The 18,925-nt window shown below is 40.8% G+C and overlaps 2 protein-coding genes across 2 annotated transcripts in view; one reads left to right on the top strand and one right to left on the bottom strand.

Annotated features, from left to right (window-relative positions):
- The window catches only part of LOC136248973 (WAS/WASL-interacting protein family member 1-like), a 25,006-nt gene extending 7,807 nt beyond the window's left edge, over positions 1 to 17,199 (top strand). Inside the window, exons 5-7 of the mRNA XM_066040849.1 lie at positions 3,934 to 4,205; positions 4,825 to 4,917; positions 16,866 to 17,199. Of these exons, the coding sequence (XP_065896921.1) occupies positions 3,934 to 4,205; positions 4,825 to 4,917; positions 16,866 to 17,008 (508 nt within the window). The 3' untranslated portion in view covers positions 17,009 to 17,199. The remainder of the gene's footprint in view (positions 1 to 3,933; positions 4,206 to 4,824; positions 4,918 to 16,865) is intronic.
- The window catches only part of LOC136248971 (heat shock protein 60A-like), a 2,357-nt gene continuing 584 nt past the window's right edge, over positions 17,153 to 18,925 (bottom strand). Inside the window, exons 3-8 of the mRNA XM_066040847.1 lie at positions 18,631 to 18,903; positions 18,314 to 18,582; positions 17,970 to 18,215; positions 17,765 to 17,915; positions 17,535 to 17,720; positions 17,153 to 17,482 (exon numbers count right to left, since the gene is read on the bottom strand). Coding sequence (XP_065896919.1) covers positions 17,313 to 17,482; positions 17,535 to 17,720; positions 17,765 to 17,915; positions 17,970 to 18,215; positions 18,314 to 18,582; positions 18,631 to 18,903 — 1,295 coding nt within the window. The 3' untranslated portion in view covers positions 17,153 to 17,312. The remainder of the gene's footprint in view (positions 17,483 to 17,534; positions 17,721 to 17,764; positions 17,916 to 17,969; positions 18,216 to 18,313; positions 18,583 to 18,630; positions 18,904 to 18,925) is intronic.

Consider the following 18,925-nt stretch of genomic DNA (forward strand, 5'->3'; position numbering starts at 1 on the left):
TGCCCACTCTATTACCTTTGAGACATGGTTCAGCCTCCTATTAGGTACTCCCAGTCATTCTGACTCAGGCAGCCCAGTGCTTTACTGGGTAGACTAAATGCTTTGCTATTTTTTTGGTGCAGCCATATAATAGTTTTATGATGTGGGATGTTACAATGTGATAGTAACAGGCAAAGCCCAAATCATAATAATAAATTGAACCATTATACAGTCAGTAATACTGTGTATTAGTGCGCTACTGTATATTAGGGAATGTGGAGGTTTGGACTTTCTCGAAAAGAAGTATTGACCAGGAACCAGCCTCACTATACACCTTGGCACTACTGGTTAGGTATAACCAAGCCCAAAAGTGTCAAAATTATTCAGTGGAATTTTCTACTGCCTGCCTGACTGAATGACTGACTTACCTTCAGACAAGTGTAAGTCAGTAGTGGCTAAGGCTGCACATTTGATGTTTTCACTGTTAGGCGTTGCTTCAGCTCAATAGGTGCCTCACTGCAGTATGTACGATCAATGCACACATCATGGATTTGCCTTTGTCCTCCTTTGTGTCCCGTTGCTTTTTGCTGAAGTGCAAGTAGGAAGATTTATAGGAAATAAAACAAGGGAGGTCACCTAAATCTGCAGATATCAACTCCCTTACTTTCTGTCTCTATGATCCCCAATCAAACTCTATTTTTTTTTCTTGCACTTGTTAGATATCAGTTAGAAGCTATATGGCACACTAGCTCTTATAGAAAATTTTGAAGATGATGTGTACTTAGCATGAATATTTTGTAAGCTGACATGTGACTTAGCACCAATGTGTATCTCTGGCATGTAAAGTTTTAAATTGTACATATGCTGCAAATCAGCTAGAGATTCTGTGTACAAGCAGTGTACAGTATATAAAAGATTTAGATGAATTTTATTGGGTTTTTAATTAGCTAATTCTTTTGCTTCTTTGGATTTTAGCAATGCTGTGAGTACGCAAAAAAAATTGACTAGAGTAGGGACCATAGCACATCAATACAATATACGGAGTAGTGCATGATATTTAAGTCACAGTAAGACAATAAGAAGTGTTATATCCCTACTGTGACACCATAATGGAAATGCACAGTATGGATATAAAATTTCTTATTGTTTTACTATCGTGCACTACTCCAGCTTGTTTCAGTACTTTTTATTGATGCGTTATGGTCCCTACTCTAGTTGAAAATTCCAAATTTTTTGTGTACTTTGTTAACTTTTTTTGTAAAATAAAATTATTATGACTGATGAACCCACACATGCCGCATCAAATGAAATAAATGGCACCGTGCACCCCAGCTATCAATTATTGTCTGAAAAGTGAAGTATCCATTATGCTTCGTTGTCAGCTATGTTCAACCTGTTACACAGCATTACAAATCAAGAACTGTTTGAAAAGCATCTCTGTTATCAAAGTAGCCACTATGAAAAGTACAGAGGATTTCTGTTACGAAGGGAAGCCATCATGCGCTGGAGCCAAATTGACACCTTTCGCTGTCAGCAAAGATGAATGGGACACAAATGAGGACACCGGTAAGTCCATGAAGAATGCATTGTACATACTGCGGTATGCCAAAAGGCACGTGTCCAACTGAAGCGACAGCGAACAGTGAAAAAATCAAGTCTGTAACCTTTGTTGTTATTGAGTTACACTTGTCTGAAGGCATCAGTCAGTCAGTCACTATAAAATCCTGTCTAATAATTTTCTTTTTAAATTTCATAGCAGCTTGTTGAAAGCATTTCGGGTCAATCTGAAGGCTTGTTTGGGCTTAGTTTTACTTAACTAATACTGCCTCATCATCGTCAGGGAAAAGTGAGGCTGGTTTTTGGGTGATATTTTTTAATGGGCCACGCCCACACTTTGTGGTCCCTACTATACTTCTCGACTATTTGAATAGTAAATAAGATATGCATTTGTGCATCACTGATATACATGCTACCTCTTTATACAAGCATTTTGCATGCTTATGATCAGAATTGATTGTTAGTGTATTATCCAAACTAGCCACTAATCTACACTTAATCTCTTGCCCAAGTAGGTTGGACATGATAGAAGTGCTACTGAAAATTATTACTGTTAATTGCATGGTTTTGATACCGTAACAACAGATTATTTGATAAAACGTGTTTAACGACAGCCACACTACATTACCTACCCCATTTGAGATAAATGCAAGGTTCCTTATAAAAGACGGGTGGACAAGCAGTCCCCATTCGCTGTGAGACCACGCTAGTGTAATGGGCCGGGGTGCTCCGTTACAGCGCAAGGGCTGGAACCCTACACCATGTGGTTTTTCCTTGTACTATTCTTATTGACACGTCCCAAATACACTACACGCATGCATACAAGTACACACTATACACAACAATGTTACACTAGCGGCATCTGCCTTATTCTTTTCAATTCCCTATGAAGCAATGGAAGCATTCATATTTATTTCTTGGACACTTAATCCCAGCACATACGTTGTTCTGTGGTACTGCACATCAATTCTATTCACAACATACGAACCCCTAAGATTACATGAGCGATTTATGCACCTGGAGTAGTTGGGAGACTGGCTGAATATACTAAACTTGAAGTACTCTGCTGTATATCATTGCTTGTTAAAATTAAGTGTGACAATATTGTACACTGTATGTACAGTGGCTCATTTGTACATTGATTATCACCTTTAGAGTGCTGAATGAATTTCAGCTGCTGTTAGTGTATGTGGTAGTTATTCTTGCTGAAGCAAAGTCATTATTCTAGTATCCATGTGAACTAAAGTACAAGGATGACAAAGTGTGTAGAATTAGGACTATATACCCAATGTGTTGCACAAGTGGCAATATTGCATGTTTCTCTTCCCCTGAAACCACAACTATTTGTTGGGGATGTTTGTATTTTGTCAGGGTGTTTTAAAGAATGGCATCAGCCGTCAGGTAGTTTAAAATGATTCGCATGGCCTCACATATTTATCCCACATTTCTGAACTCGAATCCTGTCTCATGTTGTGTGTGTGTGCGCATGCGTGTGTGTGTGTGGTGGTGGTGTGTAGTGTGCATGCGCATATGTATGTGTATTGTACGTGTGTGAACTCCATAATAACCAGTCATCAGACACGAAGTTGCTTAATCATTGTAATATAGTGACCTAATTTTAGAAAACCGTTGATATACGCACATTTATCAAGATTCATTTTATTGGTTCTTTGTTGTCAACAGGGACAGAGGAATGGACTGGCTAAGTGTCAGCTTCATGAGTTAAGCAGTGTGGGAAATACAGCAGTAGACAGCCGGATGAGCGAATAAATCAATATTTACAGAAGACATCAAGAAAATAATCTATAGGCGCTTACATAAACCATCATAACTTACTGATATTACGCTGTACAGAGTTGAATCTTTGCTCATTGTATTTGCCATGAATTTGTGAATCTACCAAAGCATAGTTTTTGCCTAAGGTATTCTTCTGTGATCCAGAAGGAAGGCGAATTCATTGAAGAAAGATTGTCGTAAATTTTTTCGTCACTGCATTGTAAACAAACGTCTGTAACTCAGAAATCGACCTATGCATGAAGATGAAACAAGGATTTTTGAACTCCCTATGAATAGGGAAACGTGATGATGCCCAGGATTTTTATTCACTAGAGTGTCAATCCACTGACCAGCAAGACATTAAAAACTTGCGTAAATTTTTCTGGAGCTTGCATTTTTTTACCCATTGTTTTTAAATGTGTTTTATTACAAAAGTACTATTGTGCATAGATTGACGGTTTTCTAAAATTAGGTCACATAATAGTGTCTGTTTTTTTTGTTTTTTTTTAAGAACTAAGACAACAAACTTTCATGTTGTTATCTGTATAATATGTTTCTCTGCCAGTAATGCTGGTGTTTAGATCAGCAATCAGTCAGCATGCATGCTAATTGTTTCTGCAGGCCGCCATCAGTACCACAGTCATACCCACCTCCTCCACCACCATCGAGAGAGGCACCACCTGCCCCTCCCACTGATAGGACTCATTCACACCCTCCTCCACTGCCCCCATCAAGAGAGGCACCATCCAGTATAAGGAGACCACCTCCACCGCCATCTGGTAGGCACCATCCACCTCCTCAGGCTATATCACCTGATCACACCAGAGGTAGAGCGGCTCCCCCTCCACCACCTGTAAACAAAACCTCCAGCAGTTCGTTGCGAGAGGGTTCAGGTAATTGCATTGTTAATTGTTGTACGTATCTTGTATGTACGTGTGGTTGTTGAAATACTGCTGAGCCCTACTTTTCTGGAGACATCAGGTCTATGTCCTTATTATAGTATGTACAAGTTGAGCCAGATCCTGAAAAACAGTTGAAACTAAAAAGTGGATTTTTTTCTCAAGAGAATTGGCATTTAGCCAACCAGATGATTAGTGGTGACAGTAAAAGTGTCAATAATAGACATATGTATTTTGGCTCCATTACAAGTTGAAAAAAAAAGTTTGTAGCGATGTTGCACTTTTGTGGCTTCCCTATAGGAAATCTATGGTGGAAATTCTGATTGACTGTAAATATTGTGTCAGACATTTTAACCAAAAAAAAATTCTAGCAGGTTGAGCAGTGCTAAAAGTAGCCAAATTTCAAGATCGTGTGTAATTGCATCCATGAGTCATTAAATATTTTTGAGGATCCAGCTCAACACGTACATACTATAGTGAGAAAACATCTTGTTTGCTTTTTTGGTCTGACAATGCTTGGTATTTGAAAGCCATATGTTGGCTTGTGGTGTAACTAAATAATGTGTGCAATTGTTTGAGTTTTGTTATTGTTATAATTTTCTCTTTTATACAGATTTAGAATCACGGTTCCAATTTAGTGATAATATTCCAGAGCCAGAACCTTGGATAGCTGGTCCAAAGACATATCCTAGCAATGTGAAAAAAGGTGAGTCTCTCATTATTAACTGTTGTAAAGGTGAGAAAGTAGGTTTCACAGAATTTAGTAGAGCAGAGCTTATCTACTTTCATTCATTCCATTCAATGTGACTATATTTAATATAACATGTGCCAGTAGTTTCAAGGTAGATGGTCCGTGAGTATGAATACACATCTACATGTGTATGAATTTTCATCAAATATGCATTAGTTAATGACCTTTAAAATGTTTTCTATACTTTAGATTAAAAATTAGAAGGGTAGTAATATCTTCACTGCTTACACTGCTACACTGTGATGAAGGGTATGGGCACCAGCTACAGTAGGCTTCAAAATGACAAAGTTACGGGTCTATTTTGGCTTTTGGGTAATCAGAAGAAGAGTGTCCATCTGTACAAGCTCATCCACCCTTGTATGACTACTGGCCTTTTGGCTTGACAGATGGGGGAAAAAATACAAATGATAGATTATAAAGGAGCATGTAAGTACTGTTCTCTACATGAAAGTACCATGTGCAGAGCAATGTTTAGTTTTATAGTGAACCTCGCACTTCGGCACAGTGAACCCATGCTCAGTGCCAGGCAGGTTGTCACAGATATACCAAAGGATTTGGTCAAATTCCTCATGTGGCGATGAACTGCGTCTTCTTTCAGTATTAGACCAAGGCTCTAAGCTCCCTCTAACAATGTGGGCTCGGCTATACACAATGACCTCAGTCTGCAGCTTTGGTATTGGTACGTGTTGTGGGTATCCCTCACTCAGACTGTCCTTGGGTCTGTATTTGGTGTAAAAACCTTGTCAAACTATATGATGTTTTTGTTTGGTTCATACAGTTGCAAAATCTGGTCACAAATACAGAGCTTATGATAACGTCTGGACAACGGACAAAATCCGGTCAAATTGCATAGGTGTCTGACCATAATGCAATTTGTCCGGACACTGTGTCCCATCAAAGCACAAGGAAGGAGCCTAAGGGCTGAGCTGGCATGCACCATAGATAATATACCCCCCCCTGGATTGGAAACTGCGCCGCACGCCCATAGACTTTGTACAAGAACCAGTGTCCTTAGGCTGGTTTCGCGCCTCAACAAATTTAATCCTATTACAGCAGAACGGTGGCATGAAAGACTTTATTTTGTAATGAGAATGACTTGTGGTGTTGTTGGCCTTACAATGGCGGATTACATGCTTTTTTGGAAGCACATTCTTGGCTAAACTAAGTGCTGTAGGTAGAAAAAGAAAGTATCACAAGGTTAACTATGCTATAAAGAATTGCTTCAGCTAAATAGTATGCCTTCCCATAACTTCTTTGGTAGGTTTTTGAGATGGTATTTTTTGGCAAAATTGGAAGCACATTCTCTCTGTGATTCTATACAGTATCGCTACACAATTTATACTACGAAGTCATCAAATAATGCTCCATGGTATGGTCCGAGTGCGAAAGGCATAGCATACAGGGTTTTGGTGTTTTCCTTGAATGTGTCCAAACCAGCTGATCTTGCGTTCAGTTTCGTTTCTACCGTTCGCACAATAAAGAGCCAATTTGCCTCGAAACTCGCTGTTGGCTTCCAAAACATCTTGAGAAAGAACCTTTTACCAGTGGTGAGTCTTGTTTCGCCCAGAGAATCTTGTCTTGTTATTGAAGGGGGCGCGAAACCAGCCTGTAACCAGGGGCACTTACTAGTTTCCGATCCAGGGGGATATATTATCTATGCATGCACCAACAATAACAGTCACTTGGTTGCCAGGAGATAGTATACATTCTTACAACCCAAGGGAGTGACCACAAATGTACCAATGCTAACCCTCTAGTGTACTGTAACCACATAACAGCTGCAGTAAGGCATGTGACATCTTACCACTATAATGTTCATTTGCTATGCTATAGTGGACATATTGGGCATTCATCTTCCACATGTCCAGTCAATTTTGGATATTGTCCGGCCAATTCTGGTTTGCCAGGACATTGTGGCAGGACAACAGAGAAGTCTTATCATAAGCTCTCCAAATACAGCTGTGCATATCTTGTTAGGTTGAATGTTGTGCTTGCAAAAATCAAGCCAAAAATTACTCTGTGCATGACCGATTCAACGATGCAACGTGGTCTTGCTATATCTGCTCATGTGATTGCTACTAAAAAGTTGGCGGAAAGAACTTAAATGATTGAAACCCTGTTTGCTAAATTCGCCAAAGTTTTTACTGCCATAGTTTTACTATACGGTATATTATATATTTTTTCCATATATCAAGCCACAAGGCCAGAAGTCATCTTTCAATTGGGTGGTTACTCAATCCGATTACTAATTGCATCTAAACTGTACAGAGCTAGTTTTGAGAACTGGGATATGTGGCAAGCTGGTGTTAGGAATAGTGCATAAACAAATGTCGATTTTAAGCTTCGAAGGTTTTAATGCAAAATTTGAAGCTTGTATGTATCTGTAGCTACATATTATGTAGTTGGTAGCTAATGGCATAATTTTGAGCTTAATTCATTAAACAATAGTTGTCGTTTTAGCTTCCATTAGCAAATGGAATTTCCCACGTTGCTGGCACCATAAATTGCCTGTGTAAAAGATTAGTGGCTGGATAAAACACAAAACAGTATGTAGCTGCTGCTATACTACAACTACAACAGAAGTACACATCTAGAGCTCTACAGCTTGTCCAGCAACATTCCCAACAACACTTCACCATTAGTGGTGGGCATGGTCACTTGTAGCGTGAGTTAATTAACTTTTCAGCAAATGAATTTGTGTACAACCACCTTCAGTTTCTTTCTAGTGAATCAAACATACTGTCCATGACGAAAATGGTTCACGGCATGGTGAGCAGTCAGATTTTTGAAGTGTTCTGCTGTAATTTCAATCACTTATATGAGCCAAGTTGTGCATGCACAAATTCGAACTTCACTTATGTCATTCGAATAATGCATCCTTTGAACCATTGAACGAATGCAGTACATTCGTTTATTCACTAGTTAGAAATTCCTTTGACATCTGGAGGTTTAATGAGTCTTAAGATGGAGTAGACACTTTCTGTGGGTCAAGTTAGTAACCAGTGGTCTTGTCAGTGGTTGTTTACTATATTAATCAAATGAAAACTAGCAAAACCAAAAATGAAATATGTGGCATTACTGCTAGCTTACATTCTAGTGTCATTTGAATTGTAGATAGATGGGACTGCTGCCATTGGGTTCAAGGACTATCAGTAGCTAAAGGCGTAATGGTAGTGAGTAGTGTTTGCCTTTTTCTCTTGTTCCAGAAATTTTCTTGTACATCACTTATTAATTAGGCCACATAAACTTAATTAATTATTAGTTTCTCATCCTCCTGCACTCAAAATACCAGTGTGGGAGGGCAGATTTTATTTTATTTTTTACAAACTATATAGCTGAATTAGCTGAATTAGCTAGCTAAAATGACCCAGAATGTAGTTTCTTAGACTGCTCTAGCAAGGTACCAACTTTAAAAGGTGCTGGATGGCTGCACTAAGCCACCAGTGGTGCAAAAGATCCTTGATGAGGTAAGAAAAACAGCGATGCAGGCGGGGATGAGAAACTAATAATTAAGTTTAGGCCAGGCCAAATTGATTGACAGTTTATCGTCCGGGATATTTGAAAAAGTCATGCGGGCGGGAGGTCATTTTTCATATTTCATAATTTTTTTAACATGGAAAAACATTCAAAAAGTAGCTTCACACAGTTGCTAGCTACTTTAACAATGATTGCAAGCTTACTTGATTACGTCACTGTTAAAACTTAGCTATTCATTTATGCAATCTCTCTTTAGAAATCCATTTATTGAAGGTTCTAACGAGTCCATGCAGGCTGGGGATAATCGTCACGTTTGTTGCACACACCATATTTTAGTATACAAAAACGAGTTCGGAAGCGTAAGCAATGATTATCACGTGAGAAATAATGGATTATGAAATTATTGCTCTATTCCTAAAAACCATGCGGGCGGTGACGATAAACTGTGAATTAATTTGGCCTGGCCTTATGTGGCCTTATTGCATAAATGGATCATACTGTTTACCAGAAATTTTCACGGTTTTCATAGTTAGTAAAGCTACCGTGAAAGTTTATTGCATGAAAAATTATGCATGCCAACACATCCACTTACAAACCTTGCTGATTAATTAGTATAGCTCCTGGTGTGTGATACTGTTTGTAAGCTTATGTGAACTCCTTCCAAACAGTATCACATTTTTCAAAATTAAAGTTGGCATGGCGGAAGCCAGCCTACTGCAAGACTATAGACTGTGCCTTACACAGAGATCACCGCTATTTGGTTCAGGATGTGCTTTAGCAATCAAATGACATTTGAAGTAAAAATCAATCCAGGCCCTTTGTAGCTGATAAAAAAATCTTCGAATCGAGCAACAGTAATCCACAATTTTTCCACAAAATTTAAAACGCAAAAATCCTGACCCAGCACATAACTGTGAAATATACATACCACAGAAAAAAACTCTGTTTATGGTATTTTAGTTGATATATATATATATTTTTGTTTACTTGTTTACTTGGTCATTATGGGGCTCCAAATGAACTTATGAATTCTGACATTGAAGAAATTACCACCACGAATTCAAAAGTGTCTGGATTCTAACTAAGAGCTTGTTTTAGAAAGATCAGGCTGTCACTTGCAATTTCTTTCGTTTGTGCTGTAACATGATAAATAGCCAATCAGATACATACCATGTAAGATTTGAAAAGGTGTCTACTATGTGGCCACCTTTCATTAGTGTGAGCCTCATTTGGGTTTTATGGTATGACTGACAACCAGCATGCAAACCTTGTGTAATATGTGGATCATTTGTAAATGACCACTCTTAATACAGTGAAGCCTGTCTACTCCAGTCGCCCTTGGGCTATTTCCTGGGGATCCTGTATTCCGAGGAATAACCGAATATGCATTCTAAACATTTATACCTTCTATAGTGTTTGTACACTCCTTACCTTGTAGCAACTCTGGCAATCACAATGACATTAGGACCATAAATAGCTTTAGAACAATATAACTAAGCTAAACTACTACTTTGCTACACAACACTTTCTGTTATACTCAGGTGTTACACATGAGTAACTGCCTTAAAGTCATACTGTACAAAGTGATGGGACATCCTTCGAATTTATAGTAAATATGTTTGACAATAGATGACTAACAGGGCTAATTAGCTAATATTGATTTTTCTAGGGAATAGAGTGTTTTGTTACAATTAAATCCAGGCAGTTACTTGTGTGTGACAGCTGGTATAGATGGGTTTAGCAGGAAAGTGTGGTCACCTTATGTAACCTATGTCCACCATTTTTGTAGGGCAAAAACGTGACGTTTGATATGCGTGAATGAGTGTTCAGAATGCTTTCCAGTTGTTGTGCTGTTGGATGCATGCAATGAGGAGGTATTAGAAATGTAGAATTAAGCTTTGTGGATTCTCCAAAGTCTGCAGATTCGAGCGATAGCTAGCTAGCTGTAACAGTGTTTCGCGACTGAGTGTTGTGATCTTTCAAGACTTATTTCAATGCTGGACAGTTAGATTCTTCACATACCATTATTTTAAGCTAATAGTCTTCACATACAGAGTATATTTAGGCTGTTCTTTAGCCTCTGATGTTAAATAATCACGAGTAGCTACATTTTCTGCCTTGTAAAATCTACTGGCATATTTGTTTGAATCCTATGCACTGGCAGCAGATTCATGTGCCATAAGGCTATTTATTCTGGCTAAAACCTGAGTACATTCTACCAAGAAAAGAATATCTTATTTTAATTAACACAGTGACATAAGCATCCAGTATCATGCAAAGTGCTGGAGGATGGTGCTGCTAAATTTTTATGCAGTTGTTCAACATCATTGAAAGTGAGTTATCCAGACAAGCAATATTACGTGATCTTAAAAGGGCTGCAATTTGCATACTACAAACACTTGCGCAACATGCTTGTGAATTTCATTACACGAAACAAATATTTATATAAAGCAACTATTTTTACAACCAGAGCAAATGTATACTCAAATCACAACACAGTCAAAGTTTAACCATGTGTAATGTCTTTATACAAGATTACTTTCCCAGACTCCTCTTGTTCCTTTAAGCAAAAAGTAGTACACTGGTGATTCAGTACTGGGTACTTCTGCTATGACAGTTTCCTCTGGGAGCAGCTGCGTGCTCTGGTAGAATAAACCAACATTCCATTTCAATTATTACACCAACAGTATGTATCCAGACTACCAAGATAAGCATTGCTTGTCTACAATGCAAGCAGGCCTTGCATTTATGTAATGTGCATGCAAAGTAACTATGTACACTCCAGCTTCTAATCATGACCAGGGTTTGTGCCTAGGCTTTGGCTACAAATACACAGACATTTACTTTCTATTAATTTTTCATGACACAAAATACTCTTCCAAGGTGAGGGTACATCATCAGCCTTGAACTTAAGTTAATGTGTGATAAACATCTTGATAGATAGATATAACTAATCTTGTCTAGGTGTATGTTGTTATGATCAACTCTCCATTGTACATGACTGATGTGTGGCTGAGTTTGTTTGTTTCGCCTCATGTACACTTCATGAATTTGATGTAGTTAACCTTCCTTTGTCTCTTCTAAATCAATCAATCTACCGTCAAATCGGGTTGTTAAGCGCATGCGCTTATAATTTTTGGAGAAATTCTTTGTAAAAATCATACTCTCTGTTAGGCGCATATGCCTAATAAATAACTATGGTGAGTGTAACACAGAATCACTGCGTTGTAATAGAGTAGTTAATAGTTTGTGCTGGTCACCACGTCAGTATGTAAGGATATTTAACTCCATTTCTGGGTGAAATCCTTCGTGATGAACGTATCACTATCCAGATGGCTGATTTGCTGTATACATAGCGAAGAGAGACCTCAAGGGAGGCGTAAGTGCTTGAGGAGACATCAATTTTTCAGTACTTTCAGCTTTTCTTGCTCTGTGTAGCTTTATCATCGCATTTTGCCGTGTGCGCTTATCATCCATGGTTAATTACAAGAAATGTGTATGCGCTTAAATAATATGCGCTTAATAGATACATGCGCTTAACAACCCGACTCTACGGTATCTATCAGAATTCATTTAATAATTTTTAAACAGTGTTCTCTGATAAAACCACTAACTGTGATTCTCCTTGATTAATAACGTGAAATTGATGACCATTATACAGTAATCTAGAATTGCTGCCCTCTAGCTACAGTATGTAGAACTTCAATGCTTGCAGAGATAAATAAGCACAATAATTTCCAAATGGCTCAGATCACGAAGTGATTGTATGCTATTTGGGATTATATGAAGAAGGTGAAGTCGAGCATATCAATGATGTAAGGCCTGGTTTCCTTAAGTTACAGCTAGTTGATCGTTAAATAGAAAAGGATACTAAGCACGTGTGCACATACGCATGCGCAAGGAATCCTTATAAAATTTGCCATGCTTTCACACCTTTGGCCTTTTGACAGTGAGCCAGATGTATGTCAGAATAGGGCATGGGTGGGTGGGACCATTGATATGCTCGACTTCACCTTCTTCATATAATCCCAAATAGCATGCAATCACTTCGTGATCTGAGTCATTTGGAAATTATATTTCAGAAGGCTCTGTCTCACATATCAATGGTGTTATTTGTAGCTCAAAAACATGGTAAGTCGAGTAAATGTGTTAAGCATGAGCACACACCCATACAAAAATTAATATTTTAGGTCTCACTACTTGTTGACGACAGCACAGCCCGGCCATATGAAGGGTTCCGGGTAGGGCGATAATAGAGAGTGTCACCCCACTTTGAGATGCAATCTAACACTACTTGAACATTCCAAGTAGTAGTATAACGTGGGAGAGGTGGCCTGGCATGGAAGGCTCCTTTCAGGACCCTGGCCACAAGTGGATGCTTGCCCACATCCATATCATCCACTCTGTCATATACACTGGATATGGCAGACCTGTAAGCATTTATAGAACTTGTTTGGTAACCCTGTGCATGCAAATCAGCCAAGAAATTGGCTACATCTGAAATGGGTCCTGAAACGGGATCGAGACCCCATTCAGTACACCAGCCCAACCATTTCTTAAAGTGTGAGTCATAGGCTTTAGATGTTTTGCTTCTCCAGGAAGCGAGTAGGAGTTTTTTAGCTGCTTCTGAAAGGTTTCCACCTCCAAACTTCTGCCGGAGATAGGCCATACGGCTAGCTGGGGTACCAGATCCATCCGACTGGCATCGGATGTCTGTTGGAATAGGCTCAATGTGCGAGGAAGTTGCTGTGGATAGTCGTACAGCATTTCCAACAGAACAGGATACCACGGCTGGCCCTTCCACGCTGGGGCCACCAGTATTACCTGGGCTTGCTGTTGCTGCACTTGAGACAGAACTCTGCCTACTAAGCACCATGGAGGGTTCACAAAGCCTTTGAATGTTTCCCATCTCTGGCTGAATGCATTCGTTGCCTCTGCCAATGGGTCTGGTCTCCAACTGAAGTAGCGAGGTAGTTGGGTGGATAGGCGAGATGCAAATAGATCCACTTGCAGTGGTCCCCACTTCTGGTTGATCTCTTGGAACAACTTGGGGTGAAGTTTCCAGTCTGTTCTGTCCTGCATTGACCTGGACTCGGCATCCGCCACAACATTCACTACCCCTGGTATGTACTCTGCAGCCAGGATGATGTCTTTGGACAGAGCCCACATCCACAGGGCTTTGGCGAGGTCCGTCAGCTGGGAGGACACTGTACCCCCCCCCCCCCCCCCCCCCCCCCCCATGTTGTTGATGTATGCTACAGCTGTCTGGTTGTCCAGCTGCAATAGCACTGACATTTCCGAATGGCCCTTCAGGAATGTCTTCACTGCCAGGGTTGCAGCCAGTAGCTCTAGGCAGTTTATGTGCATCCCCTGCTCTGGTTGGCCCCATGGACCCCCTGTCCTTGTGCCATTGCAGACTGCCCCCCAGCCCTGGAGAGAGGCATCTGAGGTGATGATCATAGTCTGCTGTCTGCACAGCAGGGCTTTGCCATTCCAGTGAGTGAGTTTCTCCTGCCACCAGGTTAGCTCCTCTCTGGCCTGAGTTGACAGTGACAGTACCGTGTTGTAGTTCTGGTTGGTGTGGTTCAGTTGGTGTGGTTCAGGGCCCTGTGTAAGTCTGCTTGTAGTGACCGGTAAAATAGAGGGGCAGGAAGGACTGCCTGTGAAGCCGCATGCAGCTTCCCTATCAGCTGAGCTACCTGTCGGGCTGTCACCTGTGACCTCTGTAGGTGCTGACTGACCTCCATCCTTATGTGATGGAGTTTCTCTCCTGGTAGGCTCAGCCTTAGTGAGGTAGAGTCTACTTTCAGGCCCAGGAACTCTATCTGCTGGGTTGGGGTGGTTACAGACTTCGGAACGTTGATGACAAACCCCAGACCTGTCAACAAGAACATCAGCACTTCCAGGTGGCTCTTCACCTGAGCTGCTGTGTCTGCCATCACTAGAATGTCGTCTATGTAGACTATCATTCTCACCCCCATGGCACGAAGAAAAATTGCCACTGGCTTCATCACTTTCGTGAATGCTCATGGTGCACATGATAGACCGAAAGGTAGGCACGTGAACTGGTAATGTTCTTGTCCTACTATAAACCTCAGGTAAGGTTGATGGTCCATGTGTATCGGAATTGTGAAGTAGGCATCTTTGAGGTCCACCTTCACCATCCAATCGTTCACCCTCAGTAGCTCCTTGAGTGTCCCCATGCCCTCCATTTTGAAGTGCTGGGGTACCACCCATTCGTTCAGCTTCTTGAGGTTTATGACTGGCCTCATCTGGCCCCCTTTCTTGGGGACAAGGAAGAGGGTTGAGTAAAAACCCTTGTTGTCTAAGGGGTGTTTTAATAGGGTAATTGCCCCCTTTTCTAATAGCTTGTTCACCTCTGCTAGAATCAGTGAGCTTTGCTCTGCAGAGTATATAGGAGGGTTTGGCTGATGTTTTTGAACCGGTGGACTTGTGAATGGGATTAAGAAACCCTGTACACAGTCCAGAACCCATTTGTCTGTAGTCAACACTTTCCAATTGCTGTGAAAGTGACTTAATCTCTGTGCCACCCATAGTGACAGCTGTGCTGTCTGTGGCTTTGTGAAACCTTTTCGTAAAAGGTGAGTAATTATATGGTTGACACATTCTTTTGATGATATAAGAGTGTGTGCATGAAGTTCTAGTCATTTGTTGGTCTTCTGAAATGCTCCCTGACCTTTCCCGCCTCTGGAGTAAGGTTGGTGGCGTCTCGGGAGGTTGTAGGACCTGCCCCCTCGCTGATGGTAATGCAAGGGGGCCCTCTGAAAACCCTGTTGCTTCTGCTTTGGCACTACACTTGATGCCTTTGAGTCCCTCAGCGTCTTCATCTGACGGAGATGAGTTGCAGCTTTCTCTGGGAAGGCTGGTCCGAGGAGTGTTTTCGTTGCTGAGGAGAACAGCTCATCAGACTCTGCAGCATAGGATACCAAATCCTTGTTGTAGTCTTGGAGGACGCCCTGCCTCCGTATTGATGTGCACCGGTGAGAGGCGTTCCCCAGAAGGGTGAGGGCAGCCTTCACCGCACTGTCCACATCTTCAATGGCAAGCTGTTTGCCACCATTGATTGCCTCTATTATCCCTGTCAGGGGTCCCACAGCATCCAAGAAATGTGCTTGGATGTCGGAAAAGAGACTGTCATTGGCTTTAGTGCTCTTTGAGCATTCACCAGCAATCATCTTGTCCAGGTGGGGCGAGGTGGTAAACGCGTATTCGGCACAATGAACTGATGCCGGAGTTGCCGACGATCCTTATTCTCCATTGGAGAGAAGGCAGTCTTTAGGAACTCCTCGGTAGATTCCAGCACCGGAGTTATGCAGATCTTGTCGTAACTGGCGGTCTCCGCTGGTTTCTGAGACGAGTTGGGGTTTTCTTCCTCCGACTCAAGTTCCATTCTTTCAGACCACGTAAGTCCCGTGGTAAGAAAGTCGTCGGAGCCTCCTGGCAGCGTGGCACTTTGTGCCAGTGGGGTACTGTGTACCAGGCCAGGATTCTCATTCCCAGGCAGCTGTGCCGCCATTTGGGGATTCTTCAAATTCTCCACGTCAGCGGATACACTAGACAACTTCTCCTCCATTTGTCGAAGCGACTCCTGCATCGAGGCGAGTATAGAAGAAGTATCGTCAGACATCACTAATAATGTAGAGATAAAAAAAATCACGAAGAGCGATTAACAACAAACAACCAATACTAGCGAGCTAGAAAAAAGGCCAAAGGTGTGAAAGCATGGCAAATTTTATAAGGATTCCTTGCGCATGCGTATGTGCACACGTGCTTAGTATCCTTTTCTATTTAACGACCAACTAGCTGTAACTCTAGGAAACCAGGCCTTACACCATTGATATGTGAGACAGAGCCTTCTGAAATATAATCAGATCAGTGATTCCTGTGATAGAATTGGAAAGTTGCATGCAAAGAATGTAGCTGATGCACCACAGAGTCTAATGAACGTTCACTGAGTTTAATTTGAGTTGGTTCCCAAAACCATGCTGGCACTCTTTCCAGTGCTGCATGGATCCTCTCAGCTTTAGGGAGTAATTCCACATTCCTTACATTCTTGTTGCATATACATCCAACAGCACTAGACAGAATTGTGAAGAAAAAAGTACTAATTCATTCAGGTCAAGCTTCACACTTTGTCCTACAAAAATGGCAGACATTTAATTCGCGTGATTGTTTAGGTTACGTAAGGTGACCATGCCTTCCCACTAAGCCCGTCTATAAGCAAGTATAACAGAACTTAACGATTGTATAGTGAAGTGTATTTGATAGTTCTAAAGTGAATAGCTTTGTGCTCATTCTATTTAAAGATCATCCTGAGGATTGCCCTGGTGTTGTTAAGACCTCCACCTTACCATTAAGGCTATACCCTGTTTCTACTATGATCATGTAAATTGTTTTCTCTGCAGAGGGAGGAGGAGGAGGAGTTCGCCATTCTGGAGGACCCCCACCCCCTCCACCCACTGGAGGAGGGGGATCATCACGTCCACCCCCACCACCTCCCAGTAGAGGCCATGGAGGTCATGTACCACCACCACCTCCAAGACATTAGAGGTTTTAATTAGAAACCATAATTATAATGATCAAAAAATAGTTATTAATTTATAACTTAATGTACACTCACAACATGCAATTTTACTTAGTGGTGTATATTAGAGCACTTTTGTAAATTTGATCTGCATTGTGACACAGTATGTAAATTTATTAATATTGAATAATTAATAATTGTAAAGTAAGCACAAATTTCATTGTTTGAAAATATTATAAAGGGTGTAATTATAAATACAGCAAACTATAGCACTGCTACATACAATAGTGAATTGGTTCCTACACAATTTTTTGTGTTGTTAACAAATTTACATGTAGCCACCCATTCCCATGTCTCCTCCACCCATTCCACCACCAGCTGGCATTTTATCTGGCTTTGGTATTTCTGTAATAACACACTCAGCTGTTGTCAATAGGCTGGCAACTCCAGATGCATCCAAGATTGCTGTTCTAACCACCTTAGTTGGATCAATAATACCTGTAATGCAAAAACTCTAATTAATACACAGCAATATTTTTGTTATATGTACCAGCTTTTATCATGTCAGTGTATTCTTCTCTTAGTGCATCATAGCCATACATTGGTTCTTTTGATCTTAAAATTTCTCCAACTACTGCTGCTGATTCTACACCAGCATTATGGGCAATGGTAGCACATGGTGACTTCAATGCTCTCTTAACTATTTCAACTCCAATCATTTCATCTTTGCTATCCACTATGATAACATTTGAATAGGTTGTACCATGAGTTGTCACTTACATTTGAAGGTCTCCAGTTTTTCCAAGCACCGTAGCAAAGCAACTCCACCACCTGGTACAATACCCTCTTCTACTGCAGCCCTGGTGGCATTCAAAGCATCATTCACTCGGTCTTTCTTCTCATTCACTTCCACATCACTGGAGCCACCAACCTGCATACACAGTAAGATAGTTTCATGGAGAAATGTGATGAATTATTTCACTACCTTTAAAACAGCCACGCCGTCTGATAATTTAGCTAATCTCTCTTGCAATTTCTCTTTCTCATAGCTGGATGTAGTGCTTTCAATCTCCTCCTTAATTACTTCAACTCTCTTTTGAATATCAACCTCCTTTCCTTGTCCCTTTATCATCAGGGTATCATCCTTGGTGATGGTCACTTCTCCCACACGTCCCAGATCAGATATCTGCACATCCTCCAGTTTCACCTCAAGACTTTCATCACCAAACACCTGAATGGAACAGTTATTGTGTAACACTATGTAACCACGATTAACAGATGTGTACATAATGCAAGGTGAGTATTATACTACTCTGATGCAATACTTACAATGCCTCCAGTTGCAATAGCCATATCCTGCAACATGTTCTTGCGGTTGTCACCAAAACCAGGTGCCTTCACTGCAGCAACTTGAAGTCCAACCTTTAATCTGTTAAGGACAAGAGTGGTCAATGCTTCACCATCCACGTCCTCAGCAATTATCACTAGTGGCTTGCGTTGGGTGTTGACTAACTCCAGAACAGGAATCAGAGACTGTACACTAGAAATTTTGTTACTGCACAACAGTAGGAAGCAGTCTTGGAATTCCACTTTCTGACCTATTAACAGCATAATGTGTTCACATAGGAATTATTGTACTATCCTACCTTTAGCAGTGTTGATGAAATATGGTGAAATGTATCCACGATCAAACTTCATTCCTTCGATCACCTCTAGTTCATCGTAAAGTGTTTTACCATCTTTGACGGTTATAACTCCATCTTTAGTCACTCGTTTCATGGCATCTGATATTAGTTGTCCAATCTGCTTGTCACCATTAGCTGAAATAGTGGCCACCTGGGCTATCTCCTCTGGGGTTGTGACTGGACGTGACAACTGTTTCAGTGATTCTATCACAACTTCTACACCCTTTTGAATTCCTGTAAAGCCAGAGTAATTATA

This window comes from Dysidea avara, chromosome 3 (assembly GCF_963678975.1).
Source record: "Dysidea avara chromosome 3, odDysAvar1.4, whole genome shotgun sequence".
NCBI lineage: Eukaryota > Metazoa > Porifera > Demospongiae > Dictyoceratida > Dysideidae > Dysidea > Dysidea avara.